Consider the following 20,940-nt stretch of genomic DNA (forward strand, 5'->3'; position numbering starts at 1 on the left):
CGATTCAGACTTGACTCTCGACTCAGACTGGACCCTCTATGGTCTCGGTCTCGACTCGGACTCGACACTCTATGGTCTCGGTCTCGAGTGAGCTGGTCTCAACTACAACACTGGTGAACAACTTCCTGATCTTGATAATAAATGCAGTCTCGCCTATTTGGCCAGACAAAACCATTTTTGTCTCCATATTGTTTCATGCAGTATGAAACATTCATACATCATAATTACAGCTTTTATGTGATGATGGACCTGAATAAATGTTTAAAAGGACAAAACATACATTGGACTTTGTTATTTATTGTTATATATGCAGGGAATTACAATTCATATCATATGGTGTGACAATCAAATCATATGGCGTGACAGGCAGACATGTCACACCATATGATGAAGTGTCACACCATATGATGTTTTCTGCACTTAGCACAACATTGAGTCTTTTAGCTACACATTAGCATGCTAACAACATGCTAGCTATAACAAAGCAGCATAGATATACATATAATTATGACAAAATAATAACATTTATTTTGCATTTTTATAAAAAAATGTGTCACACCAAAAGACATCTGAAAGTGGGACTTTTGTCAGAGTGCCAACAAGATCTGATTTATTGTAAATATAAAAAAGCTGACTTGCCTCAGGTTGTACAGCAGCAATACACTGCTAGTTCTGTACAACATTGCTGAAGAAGATCCTCTACTTCCCAAGGGTGTCAAAACAGTTGCCCGTTTAAATATCCCAAAATAGTGTCGCACCATATGATTTTGATTTGTGTGACAAAATCTTTTTGATTAGAACTGACTCAAAACATTATGCTTGGACTTTGAAAAGAGTAGGCTCACAAATAGACATCTGTATTATTTTTCTGTATTTTTTTGAGAATTTTTGCATTTATTTTTTTTAGTTTGTTTTAAGTTCTCAATTTGAGAAACAAGTGCCGGACAGTCACACCATATGAGTTTTGTTATGTTTGGTTGAAAATTCTGAAAAAATTAGTGATGAACTGTTTTAATTTTGAATATGTTCCCATAAAGCATAATGTTCTGCACAATATTGAGAAGGTTTTTGGCAAATATATTTTTTACTCATACATGTTTGACACTGAAGACAGCAAAATTGCCATGTCACGTCACCCACCCATATGCATGCATAGCTGCATGCGATCAGAGACTGTAGGTGTTTCTCAATGTCAAGCAGACAGGACGGGTCCTTCCAAGTCATTTCCTTCAGAGGCTAGACGAGGCTCCTCTTTAGCATTCGGAGAACACGTAAATGAAACAGCCCAGCAAGTGCACGTCATTGCGTCATTACATCAGTGAAAGGTCCGCTTTCGGCGCTGCAAAAATGGTAGTGCAACTGGTTTGGTTGCTGTACCGCACTGTTTAAACACACTTGACAGCCATTATTTTGTCTTTGTCAGCCCTCATAGAAATAAATAAATAAAAGTAAGGGATGAGGCGGCTGTTATAGCGAATACAAACCCGCAAACTCTAAAGCCCGGAACACACCAAGCCGACGGTCGGCCGTCTGGCAGATTTTGTGCGTCGTCCAACTAAGTTTCCTCAGTGTGATACGCACGGTTCCGTGCCGTTGGCTGAAAAAAGTCCTTGTTGGCTTTGTTTCGACTGATTCGACATGTTTAACCGGCGTCGGGCCGTTGGGGAAAGAGAGAACTCTGATTGGCTGTTCAGCTTAGTGAAAGAGTCAGTGCACGAGAGTAAAAGCAAAACAGCAAGCTAAATCAAAATGGTAAAGATAGAAGGCTGTTCTTATGTTACGTCATCTTACCTGAGTGTTCCTTGGCGAATATTTCAATGAGCGGAGTTGAATAAAGAAAGCGTTTAGCAGGATTGATATTCAAAACGGTAAGCACGCGCTGCTTTGTTTACATTATGTGTATCTGCAGCCGGCAGCGTCGGTTTTCCTTTTTGAATGACAAATATAGACTAATATATCTGCAGAAATAGACAGTTGGCTCATTACACGCAGGCGCAGAACGCACATTCTAGCTGACAGTCGCCTGTTGTTCTCTCGGTGTGTTCGAGTGCAGCTTTTTACTTCGACGAGAGCGGACGAGAGGCGACAACACAGTTGTTTTTCATCAGCGTTAGTTCGTTGGCGTCGGCTTGGTGTGTTCCGGGCTTAGCGGAGGGGTCTTGAATCAGCCTGCCCTGAAGGGGTTGTATTCGCTGTAACAACCGCCTCGCTATACATTTTCCCACTTATAACATGGCTACCTACCAAATAAATCAATAATTTGACACAAAATATTGATTTAAAAAGGAGTTTATTAATTTAAAAACTATTATATTATCTGAGTGAACAGTACTGTGTCCATCTAGCTGTTAAAAAATATGCAGTTGTAAAATATGTGATCAACAAAAAAGGCTAACGTTAACGTTATATGAAGTATAGTGAATCACCAGTAAAAGGGAACAGCTTTAAATCCCCCCTCTTCAAATCACTTGAGCCGTATGTTTAATAGTTTAACAAACATTAAATAACTGGCAAAACTTAAATTATACTTAGCATAAACTTACTTACATTTGAAAGCATATTGTCGTTACGACTATGCTAACGTTCAACTTTTTTATATTTGAACAAGATAGCAAAGCTGCGCATAGGATTGTGGGTGATTTGAGAGTGTGAACGAAGGCTACACATATGCATTCTTTCCTGTGTATGGGATGTTTTCCGAAAGAAGGACTCAGTCCTTGGTTGAAATTCTGAAGATCCTCAACATTGGAACAGTCCTTCGACGGACGTCGATGATGTAGCATCCTCGAAATTCCGGCTTCGGAGGATCCTTCCTTGACATTGAGAGCCTTGTATCATGTTTAATTATATATGACTGTAATTATATCAATCTTAGAGAAAGCATGTTTAAATTTAGGCTGTATTGTTTTGTATTTATTGGACTTAAATGAAATGTAAAAGTGTAAAAATTACAGGATTTTTTTGTTTGTTGTTTGATTGTGATTTCACTTTTTTTCATTTTAAATAGCGTGTAATGTTGTTGTTGGTGCATGAACAATATCTGCAAAGTTGCCGTGCTGAAAGTTTAGTGTAAGCAGAGATATCATCTTTTAAAGAGTTAGTTCACCCAAAAATGAAAATTAAGTCATTAATTACTCACCCCCATGCTGTACCAACCCCGTAAGACCTTCGTTCGTCTTCGGAACACAAATGAAGATATTTTTGATTAAATTTGAGAGCTGTATAACTACCACATTGGCTGCCTAAGGGACTGCCTCTTGACGGCCCCAAAAAAGTAAATGAAGAAAATGTTTAAATATCCCAAGTGACTACCGTGGCTCAACTATATGTTTATCAAGCGACGCGAATACTTTTTGTGCGAAAAAACAAACAAAAATAACGAGTTTATTCGATCATGTTGGAGTTGGAGCTTATTGAGGTGGAAAAACAGTTATTTTTAGTGAAATTACTAAAACTGAAAGGCAGAAATGAGAGAAGACGTTGGAGGAGATGGTATGTGCGGAAATGCGTAGGAGGAAATGCGATGCTACCAAGCCGACCAATCACCGATCTTGCGGTCCGCGTCGTCGCAACGTGTAGTTACATTTTTGAGGAGGTGCGCGTCAGGCGACGGTGAAGGGTACGCGGTATGGGACGCGTCTGTGCATATGCTACGCTGTACGCAGAAGTATAAATTGCCCTTTACAATAAAGGTGAAGTTTATGAAAAATAAGACTTTTTAAAAAAGAAAAATCACAAATACATGTTATATTGCACCCCATAAACAGAATCATGCAAAGAAAAAAAGCAGTAACCCCCCCCCCCTTAATTATAAAATTATATAATTAAGATGTTAGTTTATTCTATTTTCTGCACTGAAGTGTGAATTAATTTTATTTTATTTTAAGTGAATCAATAGTAATTAATACTTTTACTTAGCATGGATCCATTAAATTGATCAAAAACAATGTTTTTTTTCTACTTTTCTACATTCAAAACGGTGTAACAGTTTCTACAAAGTAATATTTCACAATATAAAAACATCAAAAATCCAACCCCAAACGTTTAAATAGTATAGGCTATATTACAACATTATTGCACATATAAATGAATTTTCAGATCTCAAATGCAGTAAGGTTCTTTATTTTAAGAGCATAAATATAAAGAAAAAACAACATTATTATTTGTATGATAATAAATAAAAGCAACAACAATACAGAGTATTGTAGCAACAGAGAGTTTTCCCCTTACCTTGTCATTTTACTTCATCTTTGCAAACAGCCGTCTATGTCTAGCTCTGTCTTCAATAAGTGATTGTAAACATATTTATATCGTATAAAAATTCACTTTAAATAAAATGTGCATGTTAATATCAGTAAAAGAACTGTGATTGTATACCCCTGAGTACTGTAGCCTTGCTTCATCTGAATTACAACGATTACAACAATAAATACTATGGAAGAAGGAAATTTAGCTTTTGTAGCGTCTTGTTTCTTTTCATCTGTGTGACGAACACTCCGCTATAAATTCTGTAAGAGGAAGATCTTGACATGGAGGTTACGTTCACACCTCAGCATGACTGATGTTTTCCAGTAGGTGCAAGGAAGTTATTACCCAGTTATTGTAATAACTATAAAAACATACATACATGGGGAAAATGCTCCCATAATCAACTAATGAGCAAATGAGTAGTTTCATATTTTTCTATCATTTTTAATTTGATGCATGCATCGTTGGATTGTATTTTTTCCCTCAGCTTTTCAAATATATTTTTGCTTTAAATCAAAGTTTGTCATGTTATTCACTTTCTGTTGGCTTAATAGGTTATTGGTATAACGCTTTAAATAATATATATATATTTTTAAAATCCCTATGGGGTATCAACAAGCTCTTTTGGCCTGGAAGCTGTGTCATTCTCACAACTTCTCTCCACACAAGGCCATCGTTTGGAATAATGAATAAATCACTAAAGGGAACTTACAATCATTTTTTTTTTCAAATTGAAACTGATATATATTTTGAGTCTCTTAATACTGAAATATGCTCTAAAATGTTGAAGTGAAAATTAGGAAAATATCTCTCTTTTAATAGATAATGAAGTTTGTAAGTCTGTTTATTTAAACTATATATTATTATTTTGATTTACTTTTTCATTTTATTTATTTTTTTCAATTAATTTTATTCTGATGCTTATTTATTTTTTGCTGTATAATATTTGTTTACGAACTGTGATGCTTGTATGTTTGTAACTTGCATTCTAATAAAAAAAAAGCCCAAACAAGCCCAACAACAACGCTTATGATATGATCATTCAAGTAGACTTCCAAACATAAACAAAACACATCTCGCCTGTTGAGGGTTATTTGGTTAAAATTACAAAACAGCATGCCATTTTGGTTGCTGTAATGTCAATTTGGTTAAAATACAGATAGCACACACATCCCCAAGATGTAATTTCAAGAGTGCTTTATTTGGAAAACATCTGTTGTGCAAAACATCTGATAAACATCTTTAAAAAAGTAGTTTTACATACATTCTAAATAATAAACATCTTAAAGACATTTTTTAAATGTCTTTATTATCTGACAGGAAACTAGTCACCACAGTGTCAATCATTGCAATTTTCGGATTAAGTCGTGTTCCGTACACACAGAACGAGAATTTAGGGGACTCACAACTGTATTTAAAATGGGGTTGTCTCTCCTGAAACAGGTGTGCAGTGTGTGTGGCCTAATTTCCAACACGTTTGATAAAGCGAGCAATCTGACATGCAAAAGGTTAAGCACTAATACTATCTTTAACTGTTTTATAGCAATAAACCAGACAGCTAGTCTGAGCTGAGGCACTGCAAATGTTCTTAATGATATTACTTTTAAAATGAGCAATAAATCTATTTTTAGAGATTTTCTCAGCTGTCTGCTCTCAGATTTATGTGGTATATTGTAAGATATATTGTATTGCTTCATTTAGCTGTTTTTTCCTTTCTTGTTTTAGAGACGCTTTTTAAAAGCTGTTCAATCAAGCTGATGAGTACCCCGTATCCTGTGGATTATAGATTTGAAAGATTTACGTATTCGTGCACTCTATAGACCATTTCACAAGATGTAAACAACACTGGTCCAGAAGCACTTCCTGTTTCAGTTTGTAACTGTTTTCTTTATTTCACATGTAAATAAAACATCTTAAAGATGTTTGTTTAACTTTTTAAATCAGTTTTAAATGTTCTGTTGGTTGTATTTTATCCCAACTTTTATGTAGTGTTAAAAAACTGAAACAGGAAGTGCTTCTGGACCAGTGTTGTTTACATCTTGTGAAATGGTCTATAGCACCCTCCCGTGACAGTTGTTAAAGGAACAGGTTTATATTTATTCATTTCACACATTCACACATTTATGGTTTTGGGCTGCTGTATATCAGTCATGTAGTTTAAACATCACATAAAACACATTCACTCCATTTTAAGTTTGTGAATTAGTCTAAACCATCGTTGCTTAAGTAAATCAATATTTTTGTATATATCCTGTATTATTTTTAGAATATATGAGGTACGAGTGTAAAAACGCGTGTAATGTTTATTAAACCATAACATTTTAAACCATAAAATCATAAAAAGAAATTGACAGTTGTATACATGTTTTTCATGTTTTATTTATTTATTTATTTTTTTAAAAACAAGGTGTTTGCAAACTTTCGACCATAGCTGTACATATTCAACTCATTTAAAATCTTAAATACTAAAAGACAAAACTACAGTAACAAAACAAACAAAAATGTATAATAATAATAATAATAATAAAAATAACAGATGTAAATCAAACTAGTTTCTCATAATACTTTTTAATGTTTTCTAACTGGAGAGACTGTCTCTAGTGTCTCATTGTTCTGAGTGTTATTTTCGATTGTGCGAGAAGTCAATCGGCTGCGCTTAAGACATCTTTAGTGTCTTGTGAGTAAATGCCATTCGGTCTCCTATCATCTGTGAGCAGAGACCGAGTCTATTGTATTTTAATAAAATAGTTCTATGACTTATGCAATAAATACGAATGTTTTCTAAGGTCTTGAATTCAAGGCTCCTCGAGGAACTGACATCACCACCACGTCTGCCCTTGATTGGTCACCTACTAATGATGTCATCTGCACAAAGGTCGAGTCCTGTCCTTCTCCAATCTATCATATGTTTATCTGAGAAAGAGGGAAAGAGAATGAAACAAGTGGTGAGATATTAGTAACATGATATAAAGGATTTCCTGACTACATTTGTCAAAAGAAAAATATTTGTTGGTTCACAAATGCAAACATTGTTCCGACCACCAGAGGGAACTAGAGAAACTCATTTTCTCCAGATTGACTCATGACCTGAACTAGTGGAAAAACCATGGGAAAAACCGACTCCGGCTCTGAGAGGAAAAGGAAAGAGGGTGAGCGGACGACAGCTGGAAACCAAAACAGTCGTATTTGTCACTGTATTCACCCGTGAAGCACCAAACAACCATCATTAACCCTCTAGGACCCCCACATAATGACATATAATGTGTTGTAAAAGTTAAACTAATGCTAAAACCGACGCAAACTGATTATACTTTTTTTAAGTATAGATATATTCTATTAATTTAACATTAACAAATATATATTTTATATTATAACAATTTTTTTTCATAAATAATAGTAGGTTGGCTACATAATTTGAATCATTCCCATTTCTCCCTTAGGGTGCCTACTTGGTAGTGATCCACCTCTCAAATTTAATCAAAAATATCTTCATTTGTGTTCCGAAGACGAACGAAGGTCTTACGGGGTTGGTACAGCATGGGGGTGAGTAATTAATGACTTAACTTTCATTTTTGGGTGAACTATCCCTTTAAGTAATAGTAAAGACATATGTTACATTTCTATAATGTAATAATTTTTCACAGTATTACAGTTTGGACTGTGTTTTGGATCAAATAAATGCAGCCTTGGTGAGTAAAAGAGACTTCATTTATATCAAATTCTGTTTAAATGTTAGAAAGGTGTGATTAATTAAGGTGTTCTCAGCTATGTTGGGTGACGTCACTTCTTGTTGACGTTCGAAGTATTGTCAAGCAAAACAGAGGCTAGCTCTTCCTCCCTTCCGTTGCACGAGCACTAACCCCCCAACCCCCACCCCCAAATCCTTCTTGTCGGTTGTTGGCTGGAACACTGTTTGTTATGTTTTTTGTGGCCCAGGTTGGACCAGTTTGCTTTTGTTGCCGTTTGTAGAGCCTGGGGTGTCTGCAGAGACCGTGTTTTTTTTTTTTTTTTTTTACAGTGTGTTTAGGGGACAGGCAACTTGTGGATAGTGAGGTGACAAAAATATTTCAGTCTAAAAACCATGTGACATCGCTTAAAGCACCTTTAATACTACAATTGAGACACTTTGCATCTAGTTATTGCATATAATGCCCTTTTCACAAGATGTAAAATAAGTCTCTGATGTCCCCAGAGTGTGTATGTGCAGTTTTAGCTCAGGCCATGTCCACACTAATAGGTTTTCGTTTGAAAACGTATATTTTTCTCTCCGTTTTGGCCTTCCGTCCACACTGAGACGCCGTTTTAAGTCAACAAAAACGTATCGTTTGGAAAACGCTCTCCAAAGTGGATAAATTTGAAAACGCCGTTTTCGCCTTGTAGTGTGGAGAGTGAAACCGGAGGTATTTCAAAACGATGACGTAAGTTTAGTCATGTGATCCATGTGTAATACCAATAGATATTCATGTTTATCGGTATTGTGCCTGTTATGTGTTATTCATTTTTACACTATTGCTAAAATATGTTATTTTCTATGTTACTTAATATGTGCTATTCTTCATAGCACAGTACTGCAAAGATAACAGATAATGTAGCTTACTCACATTTGCTGTCCTGCGGCAAACAGGACAGCAGTTGCATTTTAGACCAAACATAGGGTGACTGAATGCGACCTGGACGCATCCGTGATGGTGAGATATTTTGCCAAATAAAATTATCCTGTTATTGTGCGATAACATTATTATTTATTTTCCCATCTGTATCATCTCAGTGAGCTTTTGTGAAGTTTCACGCATGCGCAGTAAAGTGAATTTAGAAGTTTCTCATCCACACTGAAACGTCGGAAAACGCCTGAAAACGCTAGTGTGGACTAGTGTAGAGCGTTTTTACACGAAAACCCCGTTTTCAAATCTATCTGGATTCATGTGGTTGTAGCCTCAAAATACCACAGACAGATATTTTTATATAGCATGTTAAAATTGTCACTTTTTGAGGGTGACTTTTAGCCTTTCTCTGTTCAAACCAAAGTCAGAAAGATGGAGAGAGTCAAGAAGTGACAACATGCAGAATGCCACAGGACATTTCTGTTTGGTTGATGAATTATGAAGCTGATGTGGAGTTAACTATCTTCTAGTCATTGACCAGCATATTCTGTCTTGATGATCTATAAGTCATGTTCCGGGGGCGGGGTTTATGTAAATTTATGGGTTAGTGACATCACAGGAGGAATGTCGTGTAGTCCCTACCAGCTGTTTGTTGTAGTCCTTAAAAAGCTCATTTCGTAAAAAGAAAATATCTCCCTTTGCTTTGAACTTTGAGCATTGCAACTTTGCAGATGTTGTTTATGCTCAAACAGCAACACTACACAAACTAAAGTACAAGTACAAACAAGAAAAGTGAAATTATAATCAACCACCCCTGTAATGTACAAGCAACACTATAGTTCATAGGATTGTTTGCCAGGAAATGCATGAATTGATCAAACATACACTTACAATGTCTACCAAATACATAAATGTAACTAATGTTCCATTATTACATACTGTATAACGTGTTTTATTTTAATACTTCAAACAATGATAACCATGTTGACCTTCAACAGCGGGTCTATTGAAGCTTGTGGCCATAATGACATCATATTAGAGAAAGTAAAACTAGGTTTAAATAAAACAGAACCATGAATTGAATACGTGTTGTTCTGTGTCATTTATAAATACCATGATGAGGCCACAAAGGATTCCAAGAGCAGCTGAAAGGATGAATTGTGAAGTAAAGCCTTGAGATATGTATGTAAATCCCAAGAGCTATTGATAGTCCATGTAAGCCATTAGCCCACCGCCCCACAGATTCTTATGCAAGAGGGCAACAAAAACTGACCTCCCCTCAAAGCAACTCCACTGCATGTATTATTAAAAGATTGCGGCTGTCTACAGTCAGGATGTTAACCAACCCGGACAAGTCAGATGTGACTAAGTGATCTGAGTGTTTCCCATTCATTTTCTGATGACAAATGGACCAGACATCCTGTGAGAATTTTTTTGCATGGCTTTAGACAATGAACTTTAGGTCAAGACCATAATGAGAGATTAGAGGAAGAGGGAACGACAATTCGAAAACAAACCGGGCCAAAAAAACACAAATACGTTTGGAGGAATATTCCTGTTCCGCATGTTTAGTCACTCACCTCCTGTCTGCACTTTGAGGAAGAGGAGTTAGAGGAAGAGGACACACCCAGCAGTGAACGCTCTTCTGCTGGCTCAGTGTGGCCGCTGTCCACAGAGTCGGTATCGCTCGATTCCGGTTGGGTGACTTCCTTGGATGCTGACTTCATTTCTGGGATCTGAGCAACTTGGAACCTGCCATTCACACACACACGGGTTACACAGAGGTCATTGAGTGCACCTAATTCATCACTGTGAGCATTACTGGGTGTGTATCTGGAGAGAATGAGACTGAATTCCTATCTCAAACCAACGCAACTGATTCATTCATTCAATCATTTATGTCTGCTCCAAAACTTAATGAAATCTCCTGCCTAGAAAGGCACGATACTAAATGAAATGGGACCTCATAAGTTAATAAGTGCTAGGGTAATAACTCGATATTCTAATAATACATACAACAACTACACAATACACATCAATATTTTTTTAGTTAAATCTTTGTTTTTGTGCCAATATTAACCCTTTATTCGGCTACATTGGATGAATATTTTACATTTTAGCTCATTTCTATGCATTCTAGGATCCAGTTATTATTGCTAACTAAAGCTTAAATTAAAGACATTAAAAATCATTTAGTTATAAAATAAAATACAAATATTAGACTTAGATAAAAAAAAAAAAAACCTGAAAGCTTGCCGATTCAATTAAACGGCTGATTAATTCAGGAATGATTATTAAATTCTAAATCTATTTTTTTGTTTTGTCTATTAAATGCTTTTCCGATCTAACACAATAACGAATTAAATTTATCTTGTTTTGGGGGTGCCAAAAAAAAAAAAATCTGCCAAATTACTAAAACAATGATTATGAAACTGAAAATTAAAATAAAGCACAATTAAAAGCTAATTCAAAATATTAATAAATACTATAATATAGACATATATCAAATCTCGCCTTAAGACCCATCTTTTTAGACAGACTTTTATGTGATCCAGGCTGTAACAATCATCATTTTGCTTAATGTTGACTGTTTTATTGTGTTTGTAATGTGTCCTTGAGTGCCATGTATTTAAATTACGGCCTTTCTTCTCAGAATTCACATAATTATATTTTACATTCGATTTGATTCTCACCTTCCTACAGACAGGATAGTGACCTCCGGCGCCTTGACCACATTAGTTGGGCTCTTGTGCGTATCGGCGGGAAGTGCCAGTGCGGGCAGCAGCAGCTCGGGCCATTTTTTCTGACTGCAGCGGGAACAGCAGAGCCCAGAGCGTGAGGCCAGCCCGTTTATAGTGTGCAAATGATGCTGGTGGGTACACAGCCGGGGCAATGAACGGAACTGGGAGAAATGAGGAAGAGCCGGAAACCTGACAAAGAAACAGACAGAGAGAAAGACACTTACAAACTGGTACCAGTATTGTGTGTATATTTGCATAGATATACATATTTTGAATATTTGTGTGTATTAAAGTTTATATATATTTTGGGAATTTTCTTAAAAGTACAGCGGACTGGGAAACTCTGCAAGCCAAATTCAAGCTTGTAACATTGGCATGATCACCTCTGCTCAACACGTTGCTTCTCTAAGCAACACCCTAGAAACCACATAGCAACACCCTAAAACTAATAAAAACACCTTAAAGCCCGGGTATTCTTCATTTTTAAGATCTTGCTCTGTCTCAAGCACAGTTGCGTGTACGAGCCTTTCAAAGTATACTCCTTTGGCTCTGTAAGTGCAGAAAGACACATTTGGCGTATGTAAACAATCAAGTGGACTTTGTTTTGAAGGCGCTCAAGTCACTTGTGTCTAGGGTTGGGTATCGAGAATCGAGTATCGATTGGAACCGGGACTAACTTTTCATTTTTCCCGGAATTGTTCAAAAGTTAAAATTTCAATTCCTAGTTTCGATATTCACAGTCCGCCGAGCGGAAGAAGAAACCGCTGAACAACACCAACGAAGAAGCGTCTACCGGAAGTGTTGGCATAACCGCGCGAGTCGAACATGAGTAGCTTACGTCGGCGATCCAAAGTGTGGCTTCACTTTTCTAAAAATTAACGAAATCTCGGCAAAATGCAAAATTTGTGACAAGTATTTGTGACAGAAGGAGTATTTCCTTCAGAAAGACTGTTGGTTAGCAAGGTTAGCTAAACTTTTTTGACCCTGCCTCTTAAAAGAATCGAAATCGAGAATCGTTAGGAACCGGAATCGAAACAAGGAATCGGAATCAGAATCGTTCAAATTCAAACGATACCCAACCCTACTTGTGTCCATGCCGACACAAATGCTGAGTCCCAATTTGCCTACTTATTTTTCACAAAAAGAGTACACATATTTTTAGGGCATAGTATAAGTATATACTTTTAAATGTGTGTAGCAGAAGAGGAGGCAAGCTTCGGGACATACTACTTCATCATCTTTAACGGACAGCTCTGTCACTTATGCCAAGTCCAGACTGCACGATTTTCAAAGTAGTCGGGTCGCTGTTCTTTTCACACTGCGTGACTATCTTGGCCAGCATTCAGTCGCTGCTGTGTTCACACTGTACGATGGATCGGCGATAGAAGGTTTCACACTGCATGACTTTACAATAGGAAGAATCGCTGACAACTCTGTCTAGCATGCTGCTCACAAACTACATACAGAGCACTAATTGTGCGAGGCCCTATTGAAACTGTTGGGATTTTTTTTTTTCTTTTTTCTGCAAAGTAAGCGCCATTTTCCCGGCCGCAACATGCTCAAAAACTCACCAAATTTGGCACGCATGTCAGGACTGGTGAAAATTTTTCTATTTTGTGGGTTTCGCGGATGGGCGTGGCAAAATGGCTCGCTAGCGCCACCTAGAAAATTGGAAAAAATTAGCCCCTCATCCACGTTCAACCTACATGCACGAAATTTGGTGGGGACGTGTATCATATCAAGACGCACAAAAAAGCATCAAGAACTCATACCCTAAACTCGCACGTTTCACAACAAACACACACGAGATGTGACGAGGAAACAACGCGACATCACACGTGCCAGACCAGAGATCTCACGTGAGACTTTTTCTTTTTCGACCCGGTTGTGGTACAGCTCAGATGAAACACGGGTGCTCCTGCCAAATTTCTACTAATTTTTCTTCCATTTCTGGGTCCAAATAGAAGAAGCTTTTTTTCTGAAACAATGCCTTGTTAATATGTGATCTATAACTCCTCCCCGAACTCCCCGCTGCTATGTATCTTGCTCTCTCGCTGTCTGTCAGTAATCGCCAATGTAGTTTTCAGTCAGAACACTTTTTACACAGCAGGATTTTGAATCGCCTACAGGTCCAGATATTTAGCATGCCAAATATCTCACAGGCACCTGTGACTCTTCGGCGATTCTCTCAGATTGCGTCTTTGCTTATTCACACTGAGTGATTGTCACTCGCGTGAACGAGCACCGATTTGCCTGTGATTTCGGGCATTTGTCGGCGATTTCTCAAAACCTGTCGGCGAGCCAAAATCGTGGCTAAAATCGTGCAGTCTGAACTCGGCATAAGTTACGTGCATGCTGTCAATATTTAAACTGCCTTTTCCATTTGTTAGTGAAAATTCTTCACATTCAATTTCATTTAATTTCCTACCTTTTTAAAGAGAAATATATTAGCCTGTTGATCTGCCAGTCGTGCGTCTGTGAAACAAAGTTCACAATGCTGTTGCAGATTAAATATAATGTGGATAACATTAAATAAATATCTTTTCGTCAGGTTAGATCTTGATAATCACTCAAAATCACACTTTTATCAAAACCTCTCAACTTAACCATTGGACTTGCACATCTGCCATGTTTGTAGTTCTAATCGAATCCTCTTCCAACGTGCAATGGGTTGTGGAAAATATAACCCTTAAAGAGTGCACGGAGCTACATCTCGGATTCTAACCGGAAAAAGTAGACCATCCGGGTATCTACTCATTTCAACATACTAAGATTTTGGGAAAATTACGGGCCAAAAGTATACTTTTGGCTTTAGCAACCACATAGGACATAGCAACACTCTAAAACTACTTAAAAACTTCCAACATTAGCAACACCCTAAACTAATCAGAACACCCCAAAACCCATAGAAATGTCCTAAACTGCATCTTAGCAATCACATAGCAAATTCCTAGCATTATGGCAGTGTTTACTAATGCTTTGGCAATGTAAACACTTGTATCATACCAATGAAGCTTGATTCTTCTTGGCCTACAGAAAGAGGCTTCTAACAGTTCTTAAAATAAGTCTTGAAGTACAAAACAATGTACTAGTTTATTCAAGCCTACTCTGGACACACAGACACTAAAATCACATGAATTAGCATACACCCCACCCCCCTCCATAGTTCCACCGTGATGAAGTCAGAGTCCCCCAATCTCACCACAGCTGTATAATGCACCACTCTTAGCTTGCAGGAAAGGGCCTGGAATCAAAGGATCTCTTGAACTAAGCAGCCGGCACCTAGTGTCATTTCAGCCGGCACTGATGATGATGGCACTGTGCCGGTTTCTGAGAGGTCACCGTACAACTGTGGTGTCAAAGAGGTGAACTAGGCTCTGTCTCTTATGATTTGTTGTTACATTGTAACATGCATAACTATGACGTAAATCTGATTGTATGAGCATGGGAAACTGTCGGTGAGGTTTTTCTTTATCAAACAAACTGGATCAGATTAATAAGATTTGGTCTTCCCTTCTCCACTACCTTGATAGCTCAGTTTAAGTTGACGTGCTTAGGTAGGCTAAGTGTGTAGTACTGTTTGCCCCATTAGTGTGGTATGTCTTATGTCCCTAGGGTGGGGTGGGGGGTAATGGGAACTGTTCTTTTTCTTTTCTTTTCTTTATTTTTATTTACTTATATATTTAATGTTGCCTTTATGTTTATAATGAGGAATCATAAAAAGCGATGATTGTCAAATTGTTGGATTCCCTAATAAAACCATTTTAAACACAAACTGTCGCTGCAGTGTGAAAATAAACAAGCACTTGCTTCTTGATGATTTATGTTTGTCAGTGCAACTAATTAAAACAGGCACAATCTTTTCCCCCTCAGCTATCCTAACACTACATTGATTCCTTTTTCTTATTAATGAGTTTACAAGAATGAGCTGCATCTAAAGGAAAGCTGCTTCCTGTTTCACAACTGGGAATTCCTCTCAGAACTCCAGTCCACAAGTGAAGTGATCATTAATATAATTCATATAGCTAGATATGAATGGTAGTATACGTTTCATAGTTTAAAACCTTTCCATAAAATGGAATTGTGAAAATCGTCTGACTCTTCAAAGACAAACAAACCATACTGAATAAAACATAAGCTTTTATTCTTCTCCAGAACTTCCTGTGGTGAAACATTCATGGAATATTCCTTGCAAAGACTCTTGAGTATGAGGAACTAAACCACAATGGGTCTTTGCTTTTGTTCATACGGTAGGTAAAGTTTCATGAGTCATATATGATGCTGTGTTGACAATGACTTGCACTGTGTATCACTAATGTGCAAGAAAACAGCTTAAAATACCATTGTTTTAGGGAGAGAAATATATTTTGTAATAAAGAAATTGCTGGATTTTGCACTTTCTCAGTTTTACTATAATTTTGGACTTTCTGAGTTTTTGACATCAGTGTAGAGCTGTACGTTTGAATGTGTGTGTTCTTACTTGATGGATGAGCTCTTGTTGAGGGCCATCTGTTTGTCCTCATATTCCTGGAGAAGTTCTTCCAGCGCAGCAGCGTTTTCTGTAACACACACATTGAGACGCAATAAGACTCACAGTGTGATGTAAGGGTGAGTTAAACGTGTGGAGAAACATCACACACACCTTTCTTCTCTGTGATGAGCCGCACCAAAATGCTTATGGTGTCTTCATTGGGGTCATCAACGATGTATGGACAAGGGTTTCCTGAGGAGAGAGAGCAAAGCATAGAGTTTAACACTTTCTGCTACATTTCATATCAGGGTCTTTTAATTTAGAAACCAATCTTTAAAAAAAAGATCCAATTTCACACCAATTTCCAAAATATTATAGTTATAATTAACAAAAAAATTGTAAGAATATATTAAAAAATATATATATAACTGGGATATAGTAATGGAAAATATCTAGCACAAACAATATTTTCTTTCTTGTAAAACAAATATATCAATATTTACTGCATAAATATTTTACAATTTAAATATACTTCACAGCAGTGTCATTATCATTAACTAAAACTATTAAAAAATAATTTGAGGTAATTGAAATAAGGCTGAAATAAAATAAATAAAAATATTAGACGAAAAACTTGAAAATGGTGCAACTAATTGACATAAGTACTAAAATGACTAAAACTCATAATAAAAAAATAAAATAAAAAAAGGTAATAAAAATGTCAAAAGCACATTAAAAATGATTAAAACTTAAACCAAATTAAAGAATACAAATAAAAGCTGATTCAAAATATTGATAAATATATATAAATAATACTAAAACCACACCACTTTACAGTATTGAGAATTTGGGGGGGAAATGTGCTTCAAAAACCTTCTTTTGGTGAGATTCAGAGTGAACAAATATTACTTTAAGCTCAAGCATTTTTTAAAACTCTTCTGTGGGAGTGTATTTGGATTGTCATGATGTCACCCTCGTCATTAAGTGCTATTTTTAAAAGAGTATAACAGTTTAGGGAAGCCGTCCTCATTAGCCACATCCACGTTTGTTAGAAACATGCCAACTCAACATGAGTCATTGAACACACAGAAGGATTCATTTATGTCGTCATGCTAATGTTAAACTCTGCAAATTCCATCTCTATTGTGAATGTATTGGATACAGAAGGCTCACTGTGCACAGTGTGCAGTTAACAGTGGTCTCTATGGTAACAGGCTATATCCCAGAGTTCCACAGCGAGGCAGCTGGGGACGCTGAGAAGAAGAGCTCACTCAGCACTCTGCTATATTCACCCAGAATAACCGTCAGCACTGCAGAAGCGTGGCTCTATTATTCTGATCAACCAAAGACACTTTGTTAGAATCATATTCATGATACACATCAACTGAAGCTCCAGAACGTGGCAGGACATTTCAGTCACATTTAAAAATGTAGAAGAAAGACAGCGCAGTTTGAGCAAAAATTTGACAATACGAAGAGTGTGCAGTTTGAAACGATAAAACAATAGATCTAATGTTGAAAAAGAAGACAGTCGGTATTGTGTGACTGTGTTTGTTTGTGGTTAGTGGATTGTGTTGATGTGAGGTTTCCTCTGCTAGGACACCTGTGTAAACTTGAGGAGAATTTACCTCATACATCCATGTGATTGTAAAATAGCTAATATCCACTTATTTCTTCATCTGTCTGAAATAAAATCGGTTTATTTGCAAACGTCATACACTACCTTTCAAATGTTTGAGGTCGATACGATTTTGAAAGAAGTCTCTTCTTGCGCAACAAGTCCTCATTTATTTGATCAAAAATACAGTAAAAACAGTGATTTTGGGAAATATTATAATCTTTTAAATAACTGTTTTCTTTTGTAATTTTCTTTTCAAATGTAATTCCTGTGATGTGAAGTTGAATTTTTAGCACCAGTTTTCAGTGTCACATGATCCTTCAGAAATCATTCTAATATGCTGATTTGCTGCTTAAGAATTTTTTTTATTATTATCAATGTTGAAAACAGTTGTGCTGCTTCATAATAAATGTAAAATTAATTTAAAAGTATTAATTTATTAATTTAAAAAAATATATAAAATGTTACTGACCTCTAACTTTTGAACAGTAATGTATATGTAAATTTTCACTTTAAATGTTATATTATATACAAATTCTGACCATTACACCAAACAAAGCACCAAACCATGTGACATTTCTGGTCTCAAACCTACTAATTTAAATCATCTTTTGTTTCTAATTATGTATACCCACCCAGTATACAAATATATTATATGTAACAGCTAGGCTATACAGTATAATTGTGCTATTCTAAAATAACCAGTGTGCTTTCTAGCCCACAGCTGATATAGTTAGTGAGGCTCTGAGGTTATTCCATCTCTGTGTTTATCTATTAGTTGCAGACAACAAAATTACCAGCTAAACTTGACGTATCCATTGCAGAACAGTCTCATCCAATGGCTTCAATCTAGTTTCAAACTTGCTGCGAGCCATAAAATGTCTCTTTTTAGCTCTGTCACTATTGTACTGGTGCCTAAACTATCTAATACATGGGTAATGCATCTTTATAGTTTTATCTCAGAACAGCAGTCTGACTCATCGAAGACAAAAGCATAATACACACATTATACTGACAGAAAATTGCTTAAAACAACACAATTGATCAAAACACAGGACAAGATGTTAGAAGCTGTCTCTTGTGCCAATAGGTGCGGTGGTGAGCACATTTTCGAGATTTACCTTGTTCCTGGGATTCTCCTAGTTGAAACTTGGTCATTTTGGGTAAATTGGGTACGGGACACATCATTACACTGACCATGCACAGCTAAGTACATGCAGCACCAGACCTTTCTTACAACGCAAAGCTGATCTTCGAATGCTCAGACATCTATTACTGATTCTCACATTCTGAAATGTGTAATAGCTATATTTTAGATAGTGTTACACACTGAAGTATTGAAATGCCTACCCTATCTCACGGCCAATTCGTACGAATTCGACGAATGATTAAAAAGTGGCTAATTCGACGATACGATTACGACGATACGACGGCTAATTCGTAAGATTTGTCTAAACCGTACGATTTGTTTGATGGGTAGGTTTAGGGGCGGGGTAAGGGGTAGGCCATTCGTACGAATTCATACGAATTGGCCAATTCGTAAAATATGTCTGATTTAGCAAAATCGTACTAATTCGTACGAGTGAGGTCGTATGAATTACTACGAATTAGCCACCTCGTAAAATTCGTAGTTATTCCCGTGAGATCAGGCTGGAAAAGCTGGTCAAGGTAGAAGTGCTCGACAAAGTGCTTATGTAATCATTGATGCAACAATAAAAAGTGGCAAGAAAAGACATTTAATTTGTCAACATATAAAATCGACAGCAGATTGAAATCGCTGCATTCTGACTGCACACGTCTTCACTTTCTTAAGTGATTTCGATCCTATTGCACCCCAGAGACCTCCATCCTCCTCTTTCATCTGGATGTCGTTACCATCTCTACGAGTCCTGGATCAAACCCAAACTGATACAACAGAACAGACTGATACAATACTCTCTTTCAAACTGCAATTGAGCCAAGAGTTTTATTATTAATTAATCACCTCATAGCTATCTTGTTAAATTTTCAATGCACCATGTTCTCAAAGCTTCTTACATAAACAGTCCATGATGTCAGTCACCCATTTTTTTTCTCCTGAAGTAAATAAAAACACTTCAAATAGAGGCTTCTCTTGGTGGTCTGGGAGTGTTTGCTCAGGTCAAAGTGAATCAGATGTAGTCGGCACTGACAACATCAGAACAAGTCAACAGTGAAGTAACAGCAGTTAGAGAGCATACAAGCAGATAACAGACTGAATTATTTATCCGAGGAAAGAAGATACAGATGGAGTCTCATGCTGCTCAAAGATAGATGAAGAAAGGAGAGAATGATTTAGCAATCACATAGCAACGCATTAGCAACCACCAACTACATTCTAGAGTTTTGCATGAGCAAAAAAAACTTTTAGCATACAGATGGTGCGTAAACTTTCACGTTACATGACGTCAAGTACATGTCATGATGTGCCCATGTAATCTTTAATCAAAAGAACATCCCCTCCCCAGTGACATCTCTTTCTTCTCTGATGATGTGTTTACTGGCGTAAGGGTGGGACAACTCACATAAGTTCCACCAATAGCAAACCACAACCATCCTAGCAATTTCCCATGGACAAAATCAAGAAGTCGTTTCACACGGATATACGTCACAATAGGGGAGAAAAATCAACTTCCGGACTTTAATCAACTTCCTTTTTCTACTTTTTTCTTCTAAACACAAAAAAAATAGGTCACTGACATCCTGAGAAAAACTGCAAATCCAGCTCTGCTGCTCTGCTCATTCAGCTGTAAAACATGATGTGATCATTGTATAATTTACTCCGTTCCTAAAAACGTTCCTGCTTTACAGGCAGAACCTGAACTATCAAATGCAAGCGTTATTGTAGATAAAAGCCAGAGCTCGTCACAACAGCTGCGGCTCCACCCACTGATACAAAGGATATGAAAGCAGTGTGTTCTTATTTTGTACAGTGATTTTATTTAGGAGGTGGTTTTACTGTAACAATTGGGCCTTTGTTGCTACTCATTTTTTAAATCAAACTCAGGTAAGGTTAGGTGATAGCAGCTCCATATAAAGATGCATGGAGATGTTTGCATCATTAATATGGGTGTATGCTTGACTTTCAGGGAGTAGTGTTTCTAAGGTTTATTAAAAGAGTTACTATCAAACATGAGATAAAAAGCAAGTTAAAAACTCAAAACATCATTCACAGTCCGGAAAGAGCATTTACTGGAACTTTCTTAACTTTCTGACATCAAATGAACGCATTTGAATACTTGA

General features: G+C 36.8%; 1 protein-coding gene across 2 annotated transcripts in view; it reads right to left on the minus strand.

Annotated features, from left to right (window-relative positions):
- Nucleotides 1–6,611: 6,611 nt before the first annotated feature.
- The window catches only part of relt (RELT TNF receptor), a 39,752-nt gene continuing 25,423 nt past the window's right edge, over nt 6,612–20,940 (minus strand). For both annotated transcript variants that reach the window (XM_039663683.2, XM_039663684.2), the window contains exons 7-11: nt 16,233–16,313; nt 16,071–16,149; nt 11,543–11,779; nt 10,430–10,601; nt 6,612–7,161 (exon numbers count right to left, since the gene is read on the minus strand). In XM_039663683.2, the coding sequence (XP_039519617.2) occupies nt 7,150–7,161; nt 10,430–10,601; nt 11,543–11,779; nt 16,071–16,149; nt 16,233–16,313 (581 nt within the window). In that variant the 3' untranslated portion in view covers nt 6,612–7,149. The remainder of the gene's footprint in view (nt 7,162–10,429; nt 10,602–11,542; nt 11,780–16,070; nt 16,150–16,232; nt 16,314–20,940) is intronic.

The sequence above is a fragment of the Pimephales promelas genome, chromosome 10 (assembly GCF_988280905.1).
Source record: "Pimephales promelas chromosome 10, fPimPro1.hap1.1, whole genome shotgun sequence".
Classification (NCBI taxonomy): Eukaryota; Metazoa; Chordata; class Actinopteri; order Cypriniformes; family Leuciscidae; genus Pimephales; species Pimephales promelas.